Genomic DNA, 18,769 nt, shown 5'->3' on the forward strand with positions numbered 1-18,769 from the left:
ACATACAGTGCAATGAACGTTTCAGTTAGAGTTAGGGAATATGTGTGGTCAGCCCATTCTCCCCTCATTCAGCTCAAAAGACACGATAACATCCAGCAACGGGCTCCACTTGAAAATAAAGTTATGCAGATTGCTTCCTCTGATATTTTTCCAGCTTTGGATAAGGAAGACTCTCCAAAGGTAAGCTCCTCCAGAACAGGAGAACAGAATAAACATCATAGAAGTTGACTACATTCAACTTGTTTTCATTTTTAATGAGGCATGTTTCAAGATGAATTTCACAGTGAATTCTTGTATTAAGAGTACAGCTTACGCATTACTTTGACAATTAATTAGTAGACCAGTTAGTAATTAGAAATGGTGTCTCGTCGAATGTAACTAAACTTTTTTTTGTAAATGTGAGAAAATGCTGGTCATTTACAGCTTAATGCAATATGCTCTTATGCAATAGTGTGTAATATATGTATGATAAAATAAAGCTACATTATGGCAGTTTATCTGTTAAAACCCATGGTGAAAAATCACACTGAAGGTCATGCCAGATTGTGACATACTAACACGAAGCAATGACACGCTGAGAAAGCTATTTCATGATATTTACTGTATATTCAAAGCAGATTTCTGGGTCAATATTAAATCTAGATAACAACTGAAATCTGTACATGAGCAAATACATCTGGTTTCATGCACCTGCTTCCGTGGTAAGACTACTGAGTCATATATTTTTCTCCTTCGGAGAGCAGGATGGTAGAGAGGCAACCGCTTCAGTGTTCACTGTTATTAATTTGTTTGTTTTATCTCTCGTGTTTCCACAGAAATGGGAGACTGGTCCATTCTTGGCCGCTTCCTAACGGAGGTTCAAAACCATTCCACAGTCATTGGCAAGATATGGCTGACAATGCTGCTCATCTTCCGCATCTTGCTCGTGGCCCTGGTGGGGGATGCTGTCTACAGCGACGAGCAGTCCAAGTTTACCTGCAACACCCTACAGCCTGGATGCAATAATGTCTGCTATGACACGTTTGCTCCTGTCTCACACTTGCGCTTTTGGGTCTTTCAGATTGTTCTCGTCTCCACACCCTCTATCTTCTACATTGTCTATGTCTTGCAAAAAATCACCAAGAATGAAAAGTTAGAGGTTGAGAAGGTCGATGTGGTACCCAGGTCCACACCTTCACTTGAAAGGGACAAACACATGGGAGGAGATAAAGAGACGACGCTGGAGGCCGGCAGTCCTTACAACACAGCCTATAACAACGAGGAGTGGAGCTCACGGGAAGATGAGTGTGAGGAGAGGAGCCAGCTGGAAGAGGAAATGAGAGAGGTAGGAAAGGACCCAACCCAACTCTCCAGCCAAGTGCTACTTATATACATCATACATGTTCTGCTGCGCTCCATCATGGAGATAATCTTCCTCATTGGGCAGTATTACCTGTTTGGATTTGAAGTTCCACACCTTTTCCGCTGTGAGACCTACCCCTGTCCAAACAGAACTGACTGCTTTGTGTCTCGAGCAACAGAGAAGACCATCTTTCTCAACTTCATGTTTAGCGTCAGTCTCGGTTGCTTCATCTTGAACATTGTGGAGCTGCATTATCTTGGCTGGATATATATTTTCAGAGTATTGTTGTCTGCATGCTGCACCTGCTGTAAGTCAGACAGAGACCCCATGCAGCAGGTGGAATTATACTCGGACAACAACCCACTGCTGCTTGAGCTCAAACACTCTCTACGTGGCAGGGTCGTCCTGCAGACCACCTCCACCATGTCCCGGGACAAGAGCAGCAGCGTCCCAAACCAGGCCCCGGCCATCTCCTTTGAGACGGACTCTACACTGGAGTGCACTTCGAAGAGAAATCTGGAGGAGAAGGAGCGCGCCAAGACTAGACTGCACAATATGGCCAAGATAGGACGTGGCAAAAAATCATGGCTGTAAAATGATTTTTGTGTCAGATATATATTTTCCATCTATCACTGCACTTGTATTTCTTAATTGATTGCAATTGAACTCTTTTCCGGATGAATCGGTTTAAGTAAGTTGTGAAGTTAGAGATTATTAAAATGAGTCATGCAATTTCAGGGAGAAACTGTGACGCACTCAGTGTATTTGATTCTTTCCTCAGAAAACAGAATTTTGAAATGATTTGGAGATATTTCTTTACCGCTCTTGATTTATTGGGTGTACTCCAGAGGGAATCACTGATATTAATGTAATGCAGCATTTTATGAAACCGTTTCTGTAAATATAGTCACATGAATGTATTTGCTGTGATTTATTCCAACCTCCACTTGCCCCTACACTTATTGAAGGCACGAGGACCATAAAGGATCCTTTGTAAATAGGAAGATGATATAGCTATTTGAACAGCAGTAACCTCAGACTTTGTTGACCTGTTACAGGCAGCAGTGCACAAGGGCTCCAATTTGGTTGGAAGTCTACGTGTTGGTTCAATTCTCTAACAAGTTTTCTAATTTAAGCAAAGTCAGTGGAGTGTAACCTGTAAAGGTGCCATAAAGTGGGACAAAAGGCTTGGTTTCCTTGACTTGGCCTCACATGATATAAATTTTTCAAGAGCTTACATTTGAGAATTTGAATTTGAGCTGAAATGTAATAATATGTGCAAGAGTCTTGAAGGCACAACCACACAAATATATATATATATATATATATATATATATATATATATATATATATATATATATATATATATATATATATATATATATATATATATATATATATATATATATATTTATAGGAACATTTTATGTATTATCCCATATAAAAATATTGCTTACAATATATGGTCATGTCTCTTAATAAAGACATGTTGTTGGGCGTTGATCTCTAAGGCGAGTCCTGGAAAAACTGAGCAGGAGCCTAGCAATATTTACCTGTGTCTATGCTGTACCTGCACCTTTAGTGCGCCAATAAGTAGAAGTACCAGGAGGGGTCACTGCTGTCCGGTTTACGCTTGTGCTGCCTTCATGTTCTGTTGGAATTTATAAGCTCTAGAGCAGTTGCAGCGTTGACGACCCAAATAACATTATGAAACGATTTCTAAATTTGCCACAATTTGCCCCCCATGTAAGACATAAAGATGGATATCAGCACAATGGAATAGTAGTGTTACTTCGTTAAATAATTCTTCATTTTTTGTGTTCTCCTATGCACATGATTCAAACAAGTTCTATTTTGATTTGTATTTTTCGTATTTCTATTTTGCAAAGGTCTATTAAATTAATTTGAAAAATCAAAACCACAAACAAGAGATTTGATATATCCTTAGGTCGTTATAAACGGCGTCAATGGTCTTAAGTCGGAGCACACGGCAAGCATTTGAATGCATCACAAGTACATTTCTCGCACCTACTGACAATTCCAGGGAGGAAAATGCTGAAAACTTCATGCAGGACAACAAGACGATCATCTGCGAGCACATACAGGTAGGTGTCATATCTGCTAATAGCGACCACTTTGTTATTTTATGTGAATGGCATGTTTGCACTCTCTACTGAAAGTGCTCCCTAAGGCCACCGGTGCTGGAGAATGAGGGCAAAGCAGCTTAAAGGGAGAGCATTACAGCCAAGCGATAACCCAGCTATGCCATGAGTAGCCTACAGCAAGTTCAGTGAAGCTAAAAATCAAGATTGCTTTCTCATGTCCTGCCACAAGTCACCTGGTGAAAATTCACAGAACTGCAAAGTGCTGCAAAGTGATTGCAATTGCTTTTGACTATATCCTCTCTGACCTCAGATGTGATTACAGTGTGTGGATTAAGTGCGAATTTACGGCTGTGCGTCTGCAATTCATGCAGCTTTCGTGGACAGTCTTCGTGCGCAACTGTTTAGCATCACTTCGATGGTGATGCTGAGGACTGGCATGACAGTTGCACAGATACGGTCAAAGCTCAGCAGTGTGTGGATGTAGGGCAACTTCAGATATACATAGACATGTGTCAGTGCATGAGATTGAAAGAATAAATCCCACATCTACATTAATGTTTCCGTTGAGGCTTTAATGAATTAATAAGTGATGTCTTGCACACAGCTGACAAAGTAGTTTGCTTCTGATCAGAATTCTACTGATTGTGAAGTTAGGACTGCAAGACCAAGTGATATGCAATACAGTATTTGATCAAATGTTTATGTCGCAACCAATATCTAAGGCCAATATCATATTATATCTGAATTAAAAACATAAATATAGTAACGAACATGTATTAAAAGTTAAAAAGAGGGCCAATATGGATTAGAAAGCATCCTGTGAAGGATGTACTCTATGGGAATTAAACAATATTGGCCAATAATCAGCATGCAAATGAAGTTAGACTGTTCTATTACACTCTCAGCAAGTGTTTTCTTAATATTGTCCTCTTATTCCTCCTTCAGGCAGATGACACTATAGGTCGGCGCCTGTGGTAGATGCTCTCAAGTACTTCTCACAATCACTGAGCTTTTCTCACAATAAACAATTCAAACCGGGAAAAGACTGCACAAAAGTTCAAGCATGTTTCACCTAATTAAGAAAGACAAGGAGAAGGAGAAGGAGAAGGACTTGGGCAAGAAGGAGAAGAAAGACAAGAAAGAGAAGAAGGAGCGAATGTCCCAGGCAGAGTTAAAGAGCCTGGAAGAGATGAGCATACGTAGAGGCTTCTTCAACCTCAATCGAGGGAGCTCGAAGAGGGACTCCAGGAGCAGGCTGGAGATCTCTAGTCCTATCCCAATTAAGGTGGCTAGCAACATGGAGCTGAGTCTGACAGACCTGGAGGCTGAGCATCCTCACAGCACCCTGGAGCAGGATATGCAAATAAGTGCAAGTACCTCTGGTGAAAACATGAAGGGAAATGAGTTGGAACACCATCGCAGCTCAGTAAAGGAGAGAGCGGCAAAATTTGGGGAACTGGCAAAGATGAATTCTGTGGTAGGCCAGAGGCATGTGTCTTTTTCCCTGAAGATCAAAGAGGAAACTACCTCAGAGGTTTCACAGCTTTCTGGGCAGAAGTGGACTACATCTTCTCTGAAGTTCCACCCTAAACTAAAAGCCACTGATGTGGTTCACATTCCTGAGCTGGTGGAGAAGACCTTCCCCGGTGCAGACCTGCAGTTGCCTGTGCTTGTTGCTCCACCAATACCAGATCCAAGAGAGCTTGAGCTACAGCGGCGCAACACTGGGGATTTTGGCTTCTCTTTGCGGAGGACGACCATGCTAGACAGGCAGGTAGATGGAGGAGTGTGTCGGCGCGTGGTGCACTTTGCCGAACCAGGCGCTGGGACTAAGGATCGGGCTCTGGGCCTGGTGCCGGGAGACAGGCTGGTGGAAATCAATGGCGTCAATGTGGAGAACAAGAACAGGGACGAGATCGTGGAGATGATCCGTCAGTCTGGAGAGGCGGTCCGGCTAAAGGTGCAGACCATTCTGGAGCTGAGTGAGTTGAACCGCAGCTGGCTGAGGACCGCCCAAGGCCTGGACAAAGAAGTCTTTGATGTAAGTACTATTGTTGAATCATCTTTGCTCCTTTGAGTGAATAGATTCTAATTTGTGATCACAAATTCCCCATTTACTGATTCTGTTTCTTCAGTGCCATCACATCATTTCAAAAATGCCGCTTTTTCATTGCGTGTATTTCACTGTGGATCTCGTCACAATATCAGACTTTTGGAAAATATTCTCAATATTTGCATTGAACTGGTGCTTCTGTGTTATTTAAATACATACATACATACATAGAGTAAAAAAGTTATCACCACCTAAAGCGGTTGCATATGCCTGTCTGTTTTTCACATTTCTTTCTTCTAAATATGTAGTTTTGTGCCACAGATTAAAGTTGTCTGGATCATGGGCAGAACTGTAATGACACTGGTGATGTGCTGTTGCTTGCATTTATGGGGGAGTGTGTTTGTGTGTGTTTTGAAAGAGAGAATGTGTTCTGGTGTGTATATAATCCCCCCTCCCTCCCCCCAGTGCTTTGACACCAAACAATAGGACGCTGAAGGAAACAACGGCCCAAACGCCACCACAGACCATGGCCATATGGTCTTGTAAGACTTGGCTGGCAGCCCATTCAGTTCTTTTCGCTCGGATAATCATGTGCGGCATGTAGAGGAGCATCAAGTTAAACTCCTTATTACCTGAATGTGAGCAGTGTTTGGGTGTTATGATGAAGAGTTTAGACAGTGATAAAGAGATAAAGAGATAAACTTTGGTTCAGGTTACGCTTGGACAGAATACTGTTATTTGAGTCGGTGGTGTTTTCACGAAAATGCCTCGAGGTTTGGTTCTGTAATCATTAAATTAGAATTAATTGGATTCGGTCATTTTGATTAAATGCCCCAGCATATTAGTTTCACCATAAGGATAGACTTGTGTGCTAAATGCTAATTGCAAATTGCAAGACACTCACATGAGCAATTTCATTTTGAAACTGAAAAAGCAGAATACTGTTAGATAAAGTGGTATTTTTGCTTACTGCACAGCCGTTTCTTAATTAAATTATAGTGTGTATATTCATTCTGATACATTAAATAAAACAATATGCAGACTACTGGCACTAAATCACTAAAAGAATCATTTTGACAGTGCTGCATGGGGCCAGTTGTCAGGTACACATTTATTCAGAATTACAGCGAAATGATAATTCACGGACTGACTTACTAATACATAAAGTTTGGTGTAAGACGTCTCTGTTCTTTCAGAGCACGTCAGGGTACTGACCGGGGTCAGATTTACTCGGCTTGGTGTGAAAGTTGAGTGCTTATTGTGGGCCTGAGGGCTTGTTCTGGCAAACAGAGAAGATGTAGAGATGCACTGCACAAGACTGCTGTGCAGAAACTTGAGACACTGCAGCAGTGACAAGAGACGCTAACAATCCCAGCGTTACCTGTGAGGCTCGTTTGTTTTGAGAACCCTGTGCGTCTTACGTGGGCTGCTATGGTTACCAGACACCACACACACATTCTTATGACACTCCCCATGTTTCCTTTTTGTTTTTTTTTTACATGTATCATCTCATGTTATAAGCGAGGTCATCAGTGATCAAATATTAAGTTAAACAGAACTGGCGTATCACAATTCAAGTCCACTGTGAAACAGCAGATGTGCTTATTTTTTGTGTTCCATTCGATACTCGTCCTACATTCAGCTGATCTTGATCGTCATAAGACGGGCCATGTTAAAAATCAGAAAATGTGCATGTGAGTGTGACCCAGAACCGACAGCACTATTTATAGGTAGTTATAATAAGATCTGGATTCTGGGTCTAGAGCTGTGCAGCACAGTTAGAACCATACGTGATGCATATGTTACATGTTGGCTGATTTTATTTAAAGGTTGTTAACATAGTTTGGCATTTTTATGCTCTTTTGCTTTCTTGCCACTCTCATACCTGTCCACTAAAAATGCAACTGCGGTCAGGTGACTGCTAGCTTAGCATAAACAGTGGAAGGAGGAGGAAACGGCTATTCGAGCTCTGTTCAAAGAAAGTACCTGTGTTTTTGTATATTTATCTAGTTTTCAGGAGTTTATATGCTGGACTATTTCTTGGCTGGGTGCAGTGATTTAGTGTCTGGTCATCACTGTGAGGTTACCAGGCTGCCAGCAGGTGATCTGTGTAACTGCAGAACAGCAGTGAAGATACAATGATGACAGCCTGATATTGACCAAAACCTAGCGGTTCAGGTTTGGTGTCAGTTGAACACATGCTGTCCCTCTGTCTGCTGTCACACAACCAAGCACATGGACCTTTTGTCCATTGGGTGGCAGCCACTGTCCACAGCACACAAGGCCAGAACAACTATTCTTCTGTTTTTATTCCCAAAGCTTTCAGTGTTTCCTGATTACTGTAAGCTCTGCATCATAGGCGCTGGGTTTTAGACTCAGACATCTCATTGCTGCAGTGATGCTGCAGAATTAAAAAAGTAAAAAGAAGCTCAAAACAGCCAAAACCAGTCTGGGCGCAAAGTAAGGAGGATCGACTAATCTGGTGTGTCTAAACAAGGTGCAGAAGGTGCTCATACTGTACACCTGTTCTGTTGGTAAAGGAATCCTGCTGTGCTGCACATGAGCAGATGTGCGGTGTGTCAGTGGGGTTGAGATTATGTGTGTCGTGCGTGTTGTTTCACAGATATTCTGAAGGGAGGGGCACTGTTAGACAATTTTCAATTTTCCAGCTGGTTGAGGGAAATCAATTGGTCAGAGGCATTATGAGTCCAAGCTGAGATGCCAATTTTTGCAGGGGAGTTGCCTTGCAACAAGTCTGCAGTGCCAAAAAGGCTGTCGCTTGAACTGGTTAGTGCCTTCATGAACACCACATGCCTCTTGTTATTGTTGAACACCTGAGTACATTTGGCAGAGCCGACTACCTGCAGTCACTTTATATCTTGGTCTTCTTTTGAAATAAGTGCCTGTTTTTCCTGAGTGGTGCCATTTTGCAGTTGATGAAGAGTCAGTTGCCCAAGCTACAAGCACCATCCACCTTTTTCATGTCAAAAACATGGTTTAAATATGGTTGCATTACAGCAACCAGCAGATCCAGGCGATATTTCAATAATATCCCAGATCATACCGTGCAGCAGCTAATGCTACCTGTTTACATTTAATAAAACTGAAAGGGGCCAGGGTGGCCCGTGGCCGACCTGACGCTGCCAAATGTTTCATCCAGCTTCCCTGCGTATCTCATCCCATGCATTTCCTGTCTTTCTGCAGTCCAGACACAGTCTTGCCATTAGGAAATTAGCAAATGGTGTAATCTCCTCCTCATGCTGCCCATTTAAATCACGTCATCGCCTTTCCAGTGGGGTGATTCTACAGTAGCAGACAGTATTAGCACAGGCGTGGATTAGGAAGAGGTGGGGCCTCCCAGGATAAAGCCATTTGGTTCATGATAGAGGCTATGCTTAAGATGTCGTTTTCCCTCCAGTCACTCCAGAGTGACACAAGTTTCAGATGTTGAGCTCTCATATAATGACTGACTGTGACTATCTTTACTGCTGTTTGAAGTACTAATGCAGGGCATACTTGACATTCTTGGGTGTGTGACTGATACCCATGTCAGTCACTGGGACATAGACACTTGTCAGACACACCTTCAGCTTGTCAGCCAGAAGTAAGAGCTATGTTAATAGAGCATCATTATTTGTTTTACAATGCCTTCATTAGTTTCACTACTAGCAGATACAATGCATATACATATTATGCAGTCCTGCTTTATTGAGGTTATGAATGTGTGCTACAGCTGTGTTCAGTTCAGTTTAGTGCATGAAAATCAATTGCTTGTTGCCTTTCTCATCATTCTCGGTGTCCATGCTGTCATGTGCTGTTAAATTAGGAAATTGTCTTGTGGCTGTTCTGTGAGACCATTTTCAATTTCTGCTCTTTCCCTAAACCCAGGAACCACAGGTGAGCTCATGCCCATGTGACCCACTTTCAGAAAGAAGTTCGGAGTTTCAGGCCTATTTTCTGTAAAATCTGGGTCACATCCTGGACTTTTCAGAGGACTGCTGAGTGTGATGACCCATGTTTCATTTCTGCTCTTCCACTCGTTCCCAAAGCAAGACACTGGTCAAATCCATCAATAAATGTAATGCTTTTATTTCAGGGATTTTATTACTCTGTCTGCAGGTTTTCATAGCCTTTCTGCATATTGTATCTGTTCTCCTGGTCAGCTCGGCCTTTTCTAACAGGGACTACAACCCAGATTAATAAGGAGTTGGTAAATAAAGAAATGCCAGGCAATGTTGTGGAGAAACCAAGAATACATGTTGCATTTGTGTAGAGCATATATGTTATATTCAATATATATATATAAGAAGAATGTGGTATTAAACCCCAGTAACACCAGCCAACAATTTACATGATTCCAGTAGATTTTATAGTATGGAAGGATTTAACTGGGGCAGAATCGGCAGTGTTTATGGTGTGTAGTCCTTAATCTTTGGTCTGCACCAGCCATGTGTAGAAAAACAGATGACATTATGCTGTGCCCCAGTAACTGACTCTGGGGATTAGCAAACTCTGCTAGATGGACCAGCTATACTGTGCGTGTGGCTGGCTCTTTCTGAGTGATAATATGTGAATTTCTGATTTTACCACGAGGAAGAGACGCCTTGTCGCGTGTTATAGTTTTTTGCAGGACGACTTTATTTTAGCACATACCAATTGAAATAGGAAAAAAGTTATTCCCGCAAATGCGTTTCTTCTGCTGATTCTGAATATATTCATTCAACAAACACACAGTTGGTTTATACTTTGCCCACAAGCACCGGTCATTTGATAAATGAAACTGTTAATGAGTTTATGAAGAGGAAAAGAGCGTGCCAGGATTGGATTAGCCCGTCCCCGCCCGGCCAAGCCTATTCCTACTTAGCTGTGTGTTTTTGTTGTGCGGCTGCGCTCCATGGCACCAATGAGTTGAATCCCTTCCTCCAGGCAGTGCAACACATCTTTTTACCCAACTGGTTTCACAGCAACTCTGTACTAAGGAAACTTGAATCACTTGAATCACTCATTCTGTTTTGTTTGGGAGAATAGTGTCGTTATAAGATCACATCTGACTGGCATGCATCTCATTTGTAAATCTCTGGCCTTGAGTTCTGAAGCCACTGCTTTGTGCTTCATTCTTATTGAGGTTTGTCTCTGAACAATGCAACATCTTGAATTTAGGTCAGTGGTGTGCCAAAGTAGAACCCTCTGTGAAATAGAGAAAGTCATGCATTAGTTTATAGCTCCCTCTTGTGGTGGAAAAGGCATGTGAGGAACAAACGTTCCACAAATTAAACAGGCATAGTGTGTCTTTAGATAATAGGTCAAAACTTTGGTTCTTTGCATGTTTATCTGTGTGCATTGCTGCAGCTGCATAGAGAGTACGGCTCCTTTTAGTGATTGAACAGGTTTATTGTTTGATGTGCAGATAATTGTGTGTATTCTTCACATTGTTACAAATAACTGCCATTGTGCAGGGTAATGAAAGTTTAACTAAGCCTTCATTAATTTTTGACTCTCTTTGGAATAGGAATTGCTTGCAATATAGATCTTTATGTTTTAATTGCATTATTGTAGTTTTTGTGTTTCCCTCGAACAGCTAGATCACAATAGAAGTTTATATGAGGGAGACTACCTCACTGATTCCGTGTCAGCAGAAGAGAGTGACAGGGAGAAGTGGCTGTGTTAATTGATGTGGTTCTGCAAAATCTATTTATAGCCCCTCTCTATCTTCGCAGCTGTCCCTCCTCTGTCTCCCTGCCCAGTTGCTCTCACATTACCCTCCTGCTCTCCCCAGACTACAGCTTGACTGTACTGTGCTGACTGTGACCCCACCCTCTAAGTTGCCCTCCCACTCACTCAGGACTGGTGAGCGCGTGCTCTTTGCGGACCCGGGTCCTACCCTGCCTCGACCCTGACTGCGCTGCTCCAGTGACAAAGGGAAGATTGGAAGGTTAACCAGGCCTAGAGAAAAGGTAATGGGTTCGGGCCTCTGGTGGACTGCATGTGTGGCGAGCGGTGTGATCTGCTCAGGGTGTAACATGCTCTGCTTAGCTGTTCCATTTGGGCTCTGAAGGCGTCTCAGAATGGCCCTCTTTCCTGCTGAAACTATTTATAGGTGTGGACTCTGATGAAAGAAGGGGCAGAGATGGTGAAACATGAGCAACTCATTTTGCTGTGTCTCTTCGATGAGGAAAAGGCCAATTTATAGTTTGAACTGCTGATGAAAAGTTGTGACAGGCGTTCTACAACTTTGAGCACATGGCATGATTGCCTGGTCATTAAGTATGGTGAATTGTAAATGTGAAAATCACAAGTTTGTTTGATTCCTTTGTCAGTCAACCATTAATATTGTTGGTTTTAGTGTTTTTTTACTGTCTGCAACACTTTCTGTTGGATGGAATATTCATACGTTTGATGTCATCACTACAAATGAAACAAATGACCAACATTGCATGTAATCATTTCATACATCATTTCATACAACATAATTGCTGTATAGTAATTGATGGACAGTGAGGCCCACATAGTACAGACTTCTAGTCTTTTCTGCTTGTTAGACCTTCACGTTCATGTTTTCCAGTTGTTTCTGTGTTAGTGTGAAGAAAGAAAACCATTTCATTATGTTGTTCCTGTGCTCTGTCCTCAGTGCTGCATGGTCCCACTGCCCTGTTGGTGTATGACCTGTTGTGTGCAGAAAACAAGTTCACAGTATCCCACCGCTCACAACTAAAAATCCCACTCTTCATCGCTCTGCACACTACATTCACCTCGACTGTCTCTTTATTTCCTCTCATCATTCCATACATTTGTTCTCCACGTCTCCCAGCTTGTTCCATGACTTCTGGCTTTTCACCATGGCGTACAAATCACGCTTTTCATTCTGGGAGCAAAAGGGAAGTCAAGCTTTTCTGTGTTATTTTTGCCTTTCAGTTCATACCTGCATGCTGTTGCTTGTTGAATTTGTTCCATTATGCTGATAGAAAAAAGCTTCTTCTGCATCTGAATGTGCGGTTTGATCCTTTTCGTGTTGCTTCCTCTTGTGTAGGTTAAAGTTGAGAACAAGCCAGATGTAAGTGTTTTTTCACCCGCATGCATGCGAATTGACATGACGCAAACTGTTTTGTGTGCTGTGGTACAAGATAAGAAAAATATGTCCTCTAATCACGATCATGATTTCAGCTGAAGTCAGTTTACTTTACCAAGTTAGCTCGCAAAGTGTTGAATTTTGGAAAAGATGATGACAAGTACAATTCTTAATCATTAACTGTTTGCTCATCGGGCTGGCAGTGATGCTCCTCACTCTCAGGGCTTTTAGTTTGGAATTAGATCTCTGTGGAAGTAGATTCATACCAAAACCACCAAACACCATTTTACAATTTAGATTCTTTACTTGCAATCCCGAAGGTGCCCTGTGGAGTTTTCATGTAAAAATTCTGTTTACATTCAGCGTTTCTCACCTGGATTCATTGTGCATCCCTGAGATGTGAAGAATGTGAGAACATATCTATAGAAATGAATGAACATACTGGATCAAATGGCCTGATTGCATGCAGGAACTTGAGTGGTTGCACACACTTGCATGTGTGAGGGTTTCAAGATACACAAATGGAAATATGCCAGCTGATATAAATCCGTTTTTGAATAATCCTTTATACAGAGCTTCTGGGCCCAGAGCCTGCTGTTGAAATCTTTGACAGTTTATTTTATCAGCCATGGGAATAATCTGCGTCATTGTCTGCCTTGCTGTTTGTATTCAGTCTGATGTAGATCGTAGTCAGCCTCAAGCAGTGACTAAACCTGGACCAGACGCTGGAAGTAGTCCACGGTTGCCTGCATCAACAGCTGAAGAGTCCAATAGTAACGTGGACATGGGTGGTCCGGACAGTCCGGAGGAGAGTTCTAGCGGTAAAAAGGTGGTGAAAGTTGTGAGAAGAGTCGTTAGGCGTGTGACTCCTGCTAGCACGGAACAGCCGAACCAGCCCGCTGCTCCTGAGGCTGCTAAGGCTGCCTCTGCTGCAGACTCCGCGCTCAAAACCACCAGAGCCGCGAGGGAGGACAAGGACGATATCTCCATGGGTCTGACCAGCCTCATGGGCAGAAGCAGAACCAAGGAACACCGGCCTCGCACCCGAACCCAGGACCGCAAAGAGGACGTGAAAGAAGAGGTTAAGCAGGAGGATGAGAAAGAAAAAGTGGAGGAAAAACCTACTGAGGATAAATCAGAGGAGGCCGCACCCACACCTGCACCAGAGCCATCACCACCAAAGTCTAACCCCCTCAGCCCTCCAGCTGGGTTCATCCCGGCTCCCAAACCCGACCATTTGGCCCCACCTGCTGGTTTCATCCCCGTCTCCAAACAGAACCTGTTGACTCCTCCGCCTGGTTTCATCCCCAGAAAATCCAGTCCGGTGCCCCCAAAACAGAATCCCCTGACAAGACCTCCAGGATTTCTCCCTGTTGTAAAGACAGACCCACTGGCTCCTCCTGCAGGGTTTATCCCAAAGCCTCGTCCACTTATTGTGAAGAAACCGGAGGTACTGAATGAAAAAGTGCATGTGTGCTACTTAACCCCTGGGTGGAGCATGCTGTGTGACAATAACACAGACATCACTGTTCATATTCATGCATCTCCTCATAATGTTCACCCTGAAAGACATCTTCAACTTGAACAGATACGCTGTTGCATATAGATCATGATTTCTCTTACAACTGGCATTATAATTAGGCTGCAACAGAAAGACTTTTTTGACACTTCCTCCAAAAGTATAAATTCAGCTCTTGATTTCTGAGAAAACCCAGCCTGGATATAATGAAGCCACCCTGAATAAGTGAAGTGAAGCAGGGTGCATGTACCAGCTCATGATCAGGCTTCATCAGTAGGTATAAGGGTGCGCTCATGGCCTGCTCTCTGGTAGTCTGGTCAGTTGGAGTTGTCCGTGAGCACTGAGCTGTGACTCATTACTGTCACTTTCTGCAGGCATTGACGTTGTGCTCTATCTGCTGTAGACCACCAACGCAGGAGCTTTAAGGATCCTTTTGGGGGAAGCTTTTTCAAGAAACACGATAAGAATTCAAATTATATCCTCGTAGACTAAACTAATCAGTAGCTCTTTTCAATTAAAGAGCCTTTTCTGAAAACAGTTGACCAGAAACCAAGACCCAGTTGGTCACATATATGTGCAGCTTGCAGCCGGTGCTTGGGTAATTAAATTCAGCTTCAGCTGAAATCTATTTATGTTTGGACTTATAAAAGCAATGTTATTTTGTGGCTGTCCAGTTTCAGGCTTGTATATACTGCCACAGCCCCTGTTCCAATTTGTAGCTCAGACAAGGTTATGTTGTTGTCCTGTTGTTTAGTGTCTCTGGCATTTTGTGTGCCAGCAGGCCATCTGAAAATTTTATCAACAGATGTCCGTGAAATCTGGCGACCAGTTGGGCATTTGGCCGTGGAGCAAAGGATTTGATTTTGGAGATATGCACCTGGTGTTTCAGCTGAGGGATATTGTGTTTTTAACTGATCTAGAGCGAGATTTAGGTTTGCAATATGAAGGACGGGATCAAGACGTGAGCTGAAATGTCCATTTATGTGTGACTAAGCATCCTCGGTGGTGATTTAGCTATTCTGCTCTCACCGGAGCTGCATATGAACATGGCTATTGCTGTTGCTGACAATGGCAGACATCGGCCAATACCATTGGATACGACTTAACTACCCCTGAAAAACAAAAAGCCAAAAAAAAGTGTGAAATAATTTGTTTTGACCATTAGGATTTGCGTTGAAGTTTGCTGAATTCTAACTTTTTCTTGTGTTTTCCAGCTATCTATTTGCTGAAGCAATATTCAGGCAGAAAAAAAAACCCTTCTACTTCAGTGTGTTCAAACTTCTGTTACTCATTTCCAGAAGCACCTACAATGATTTGTAACCGCTGGGTATTAAAGCTCATAGTGTTACCTTTCAAAAGATATACTCCGAATAGTTCAAGAACAGCTATCAATTTTCTCTGGGTATGCCTTGGATAGGTTATTGAAGTACACAGTTTGCTTGAACAAGGCTCAGTTTGCAAAATATAATCAACAATGTGTGTCTTCACTGAAAGTTATAGAGCCACTGGGAAACAAGGAATGGCTGGTGAGATGTCCACTTTACCGAGTAAGGAAATCTGCGTGGATGTTGGACTTGGCCCCTGAAAAATTCTAGATCTGTCCCTGTGTACTTTCATATAAAAATCAAACTGAATAAGAAGTGATCATTTTATAATGATTGAAAAAGTTTAGAAACACAACCTCAAACAGCAGATATGGGGAAAAAAATTGAATTATTGATCCTGGAGCCACAAGCTGCATCCAATGCAGAGCAAAGTTATAAAACTTGATGATTTAATTTCAGATGCTGCTCCCGCATTCCTTGGATGTTGGTGCAGTTGTAGGAGAATTCAGCTGAGACGATGCTCAATTAATTAATTATTTGCAACAGATTCTTGCTTAAGTAACCGCTGACAAACAAAAGCCTTGAACCATTATTCTTTCGCAGCAGTGCTTAATGATCCAATTGTCTTTGATAGTCATTTTCCCATACTCATTTCCTGCTTGAATTAATTGGAAAATTAAATTAGGGGGAACAAACCTGCTTTGAAGCGGGCCATAGTGCCAGATGTGTGCATCCAAAACACTAAGCTCAACCATAAATGTCATCCTCACTGTCATCTTCCCATGTTGTTTCCATCTGTGTGTGCATGTTCGTCTGTCAAACTGTGCGTCTGTGAATATTTGCATACATTGTGTAAAGGTAGAAGAGACATCTTGTCCCCCTACGGCGCCCAATGGTAAGCCGTCCCAGGTTGCGCTGCCCCAGGCTCAGTCTGCGAATAAACAGGTGTGTGTTCATCTGGTTGCGAATTTACACATGTGTGTGTTTCTCACATTCAAAAGCACTTTTTTTTTTTTTTTTTTTTTAACATGAATGCCTGCGTGTGCCCACTCAGTTTTTAGTTTATCTAAAGTGGACGATTATAGCAATTACCTGGATCATTGATTTTTACTTTCTGGCTACCCAATTGCATTGGTCCTGCTTTCCAACTGCAGGTCCCAGAGCTGATTCCCACTGAGGACGATTACAAGCGTGTGAGGAGGATCTTCACTGTTGATGACAAAGATGTAACTTCTCTCTCCCTGTTTTTGTTCGGTTTGCACCTGCCATGCTTTACCAAGGCTTACCCTGTGAGCAGCCTGAATCAACTGCTTGCTTCTCCAGATAGAAGGAAATGTGTCCAAAAATGACCCGGGTTCATGCCGGGCTGTCCCACTGCCAATAGGCTTCCAGTTACAGGGGTTCCCCGCGTTGTTGGCCGCTTGGTGTGACATACGAAGCTTTGAGACCAGAGGGTTATTTTCTCTCAGTCAGATTACTTCAGAGTTATTTCAGGAGAAAACGAAGGCCTTCTTGGCATAATGAGCTGGACTGGTGGAAACATATCTTGTGTTCCCTGAATGTTGATTTTTAAAGGCAAAAACATTCTGTGGATACTTTGATAAAACTGATCATAATCTCCAGTATTGGTCCATGAATGCTATCTTAAATTACATGCTGTGTGATTGATTGGTAACACTTTTGTTTCAGATGAGACAACAGCATGAGTCCTCGTACCCTTTGAGCTGACTTGTACACCTCTGATAATTACTTTGCCTTCCTCTCATTCATTCTGTAGCATTAATTGCTTTGTTATCAGGTCCAGAGGAGCACATTTGTACTGTATGACAATGTTCTTTACCCACTGTGATTATTTTGGCAGTGCTTTATTACATGGGAGTTCCTCTCTCAAAGACTAGAGCTCTGAAAGACGCTTCTTTTCCTTCTGCTTGCTCTGATATCCCGTTGTCTCAAATTGTGTCCCATGTCTCTACTTCTGGCTCTCTGTTGGTCATTGGATCCTGACTTGCCGCTGTCATCTTTGCTGTTTGCATGGCCAGTGTGCCAGAGGCCACAAATCCTCTCAGGTACAGCCTGCTCGACCGTGGGCTCGCCACACTCTGTGGAATGCTGGAGTCTAAGCTTGTTCTCCTCTGCTGACCCCTCTCTACCCTACTTTGCCTGTGCCTGCCCGCTTGTCTTTGTCCCCACTCTGCTCTCCACGGTTCAGTCTGGGTTCATGGGCCTGGAATGTAGTAATGTCGCATAAACCACTTGTCACAAAGTAAGGTCAGCAATTTTTGAATGGGGTTTTAGACGTCTTAACCAGTGCTAATTTCGACAAGAAGTCTGATTTAGTTTTATTCTTCATCGTTTACTGAAAATTATAGTTGGTTTAAAGTGGATGGATGAGGAAGCGGCATGGAAGCAGAGAGAATTTGTTCTTGCACTTGCAGATTAGTGATTTGTTGAAAAGGAAAACAACCAGTGCTTTGAGTTGGGATCTAACTTAGCTTTTGTCCTTAGCTTTAACCGGTGTTAAATGCAGTTTACATTGAACACATTTGAAATCTTTTCAAATGGGCGTCTGTGACTTGCAAAAACGCTCCAGGAATCCATCAATTAGCTTGCAGTGATACAGTATGTGTGTGTCATATTACATGATATTCTTGTGCTTACCATTCTCCATATCCAAGTTCATTAGCATTGACTATTACATTATTTTACAGCTAGCTGCATGGTGCCCTGCGTGTATACTTTACCGTGTACAGCTGATCTTGTTAGCTGTGACTGTTAATATGACAGAACATGAATTTCCCTGCAGACGCACGCACTGCACCTCAATGCACCTTGTAATCCCTGCTCATTAATGCATTAATATTGTCATTTTTTATGGTGAATTACTTGAATGAGGCACTTATTCTGCAGCCGTTGCTTGACTTACTGCTACGTTGTTAAACAGCTGCAGTGTTTTGTTCTGTGTGCTTTGCTCATGATAATTTGTGACCTACGTTTTTCACCGTAGCATGTTTTGCATTTTTTTCCACCGTGCCCAGGGACACTACATTCAAATGCAGTGTTTAGTTGCTGAAATCCATCACTAAAAACACTGACTTCTCAGTTGACTTGTGCTCCCTCCCCTCTCCAGTTCAAGCTTGTCGAAGACCCCGTTGCCATCCTTCAGGCAGCACACTCCGCCGCAGCTAAGGTCTGACTATGGCTACAATTGATTGCAGTTCTGGCATCCTGCTGTGTTCAGAGTGATGTGTGTTATGTGGTTTTCATGTGCAATGAGCTAGTTGAGGGGTGTGGGGGGAATATTTAGTTCCCTCTTCCCTATAGCCGTAACTGTTACTATATCACTGAGCAGTTCACTACCT

The 18,769-nt window shown here is 42.6% G+C and overlaps 3 protein-coding genes across 3 annotated transcripts in view; all 3 read left to right on the forward strand.

Moving 5' to 3' along the window:
- Positions 1–664: 664 nt before the first annotated feature.
- LOC139344864 (gap junction delta-2 protein) lies at positions 665–1,936 on the forward strand. The gene is made up of 2 exons (XM_070983277.1): positions 665–701; positions 816–1,936. Exon 2 carries the CDS (start codon positions 818–820, stop codon positions 1,934–1,936), a length of 1,119 nt encoding a protein of 372 aa, XP_070839378.1. The 5' UTR covers positions 665–701; positions 816–817.
- A 1,468-nt stretch (positions 1,937–3,404) lies between these two features.
- Positions 3,405–18,769, forward strand: part of LOC139344381 (unconventional myosin-XVIIIa-like) — a 57,036-nt gene continuing 41,671 nt past the window's right edge. Inside the window, exons 1-2 of the mRNA XM_070982488.1 lie at positions 3,405–3,447; positions 4,397–5,488. Coding sequence (XP_070838589.1) covers positions 4,511–5,488 — 978 coding nt within the window. The 5' untranslated portion in view covers positions 3,405–3,447; positions 4,397–4,510. The remainder of the gene's footprint in view (positions 3,448–4,396; positions 5,489–18,769) is intronic.
- On the forward strand, positions 13,195–18,603 carry LOC139344945 (uncharacterized). The gene is made up of 4 exons (XM_070983389.1): positions 13,195–14,016; positions 16,269–16,355; positions 16,565–16,636; positions 18,538–18,603. The coding sequence occupies exons 1-4, from the start codon at positions 13,195–13,197 to the stop codon at positions 18,601–18,603; spliced, it is 1,047 nt and encodes a 348-aa protein (XP_070839490.1).

Source organism: Chaetodon trifascialis, chromosome 16 (assembly GCF_039877785.1).
Source record: "Chaetodon trifascialis isolate fChaTrf1 chromosome 16, fChaTrf1.hap1, whole genome shotgun sequence".
In the NCBI taxonomy this organism is placed as follows: domain Eukaryota; kingdom Metazoa; phylum Chordata; class Actinopteri; order Chaetodontiformes; family Chaetodontidae; genus Chaetodon; species Chaetodon trifascialis.

Excerpts from the sequence above, each read along its gene's own strand:
- LOC139344864 (XM_070983277.1), top strand. The coding sequence starts at position 818 with ATGGGAGACTGGTCCATTCTTGGCCGCTTCCTAACGGAGGTTCAAAAC.
- LOC139344945 (XM_070983389.1), top strand. The coding sequence starts at position 13,195 with ATGGGAATAATCTGCGTCATTGTCTGCCTTGCTGTTTGTATTCAGTCT. Across the intron at positions 16,356-16,564 it reads CTCAGTCTGCGAATAAACAG|GTCCCAGAGCTGATTCCCAC; the intron begins GTGTGTGTTCAT and ends TTCCAACTGCAG. Across the intron at positions 16,637-18,537 it reads TCACTGTTGATGACAAAGAT|TTCAAGCTTGTCGAAGACCC; the intron begins GTAACTTCTCTC and ends TCCCCTCTCCAG.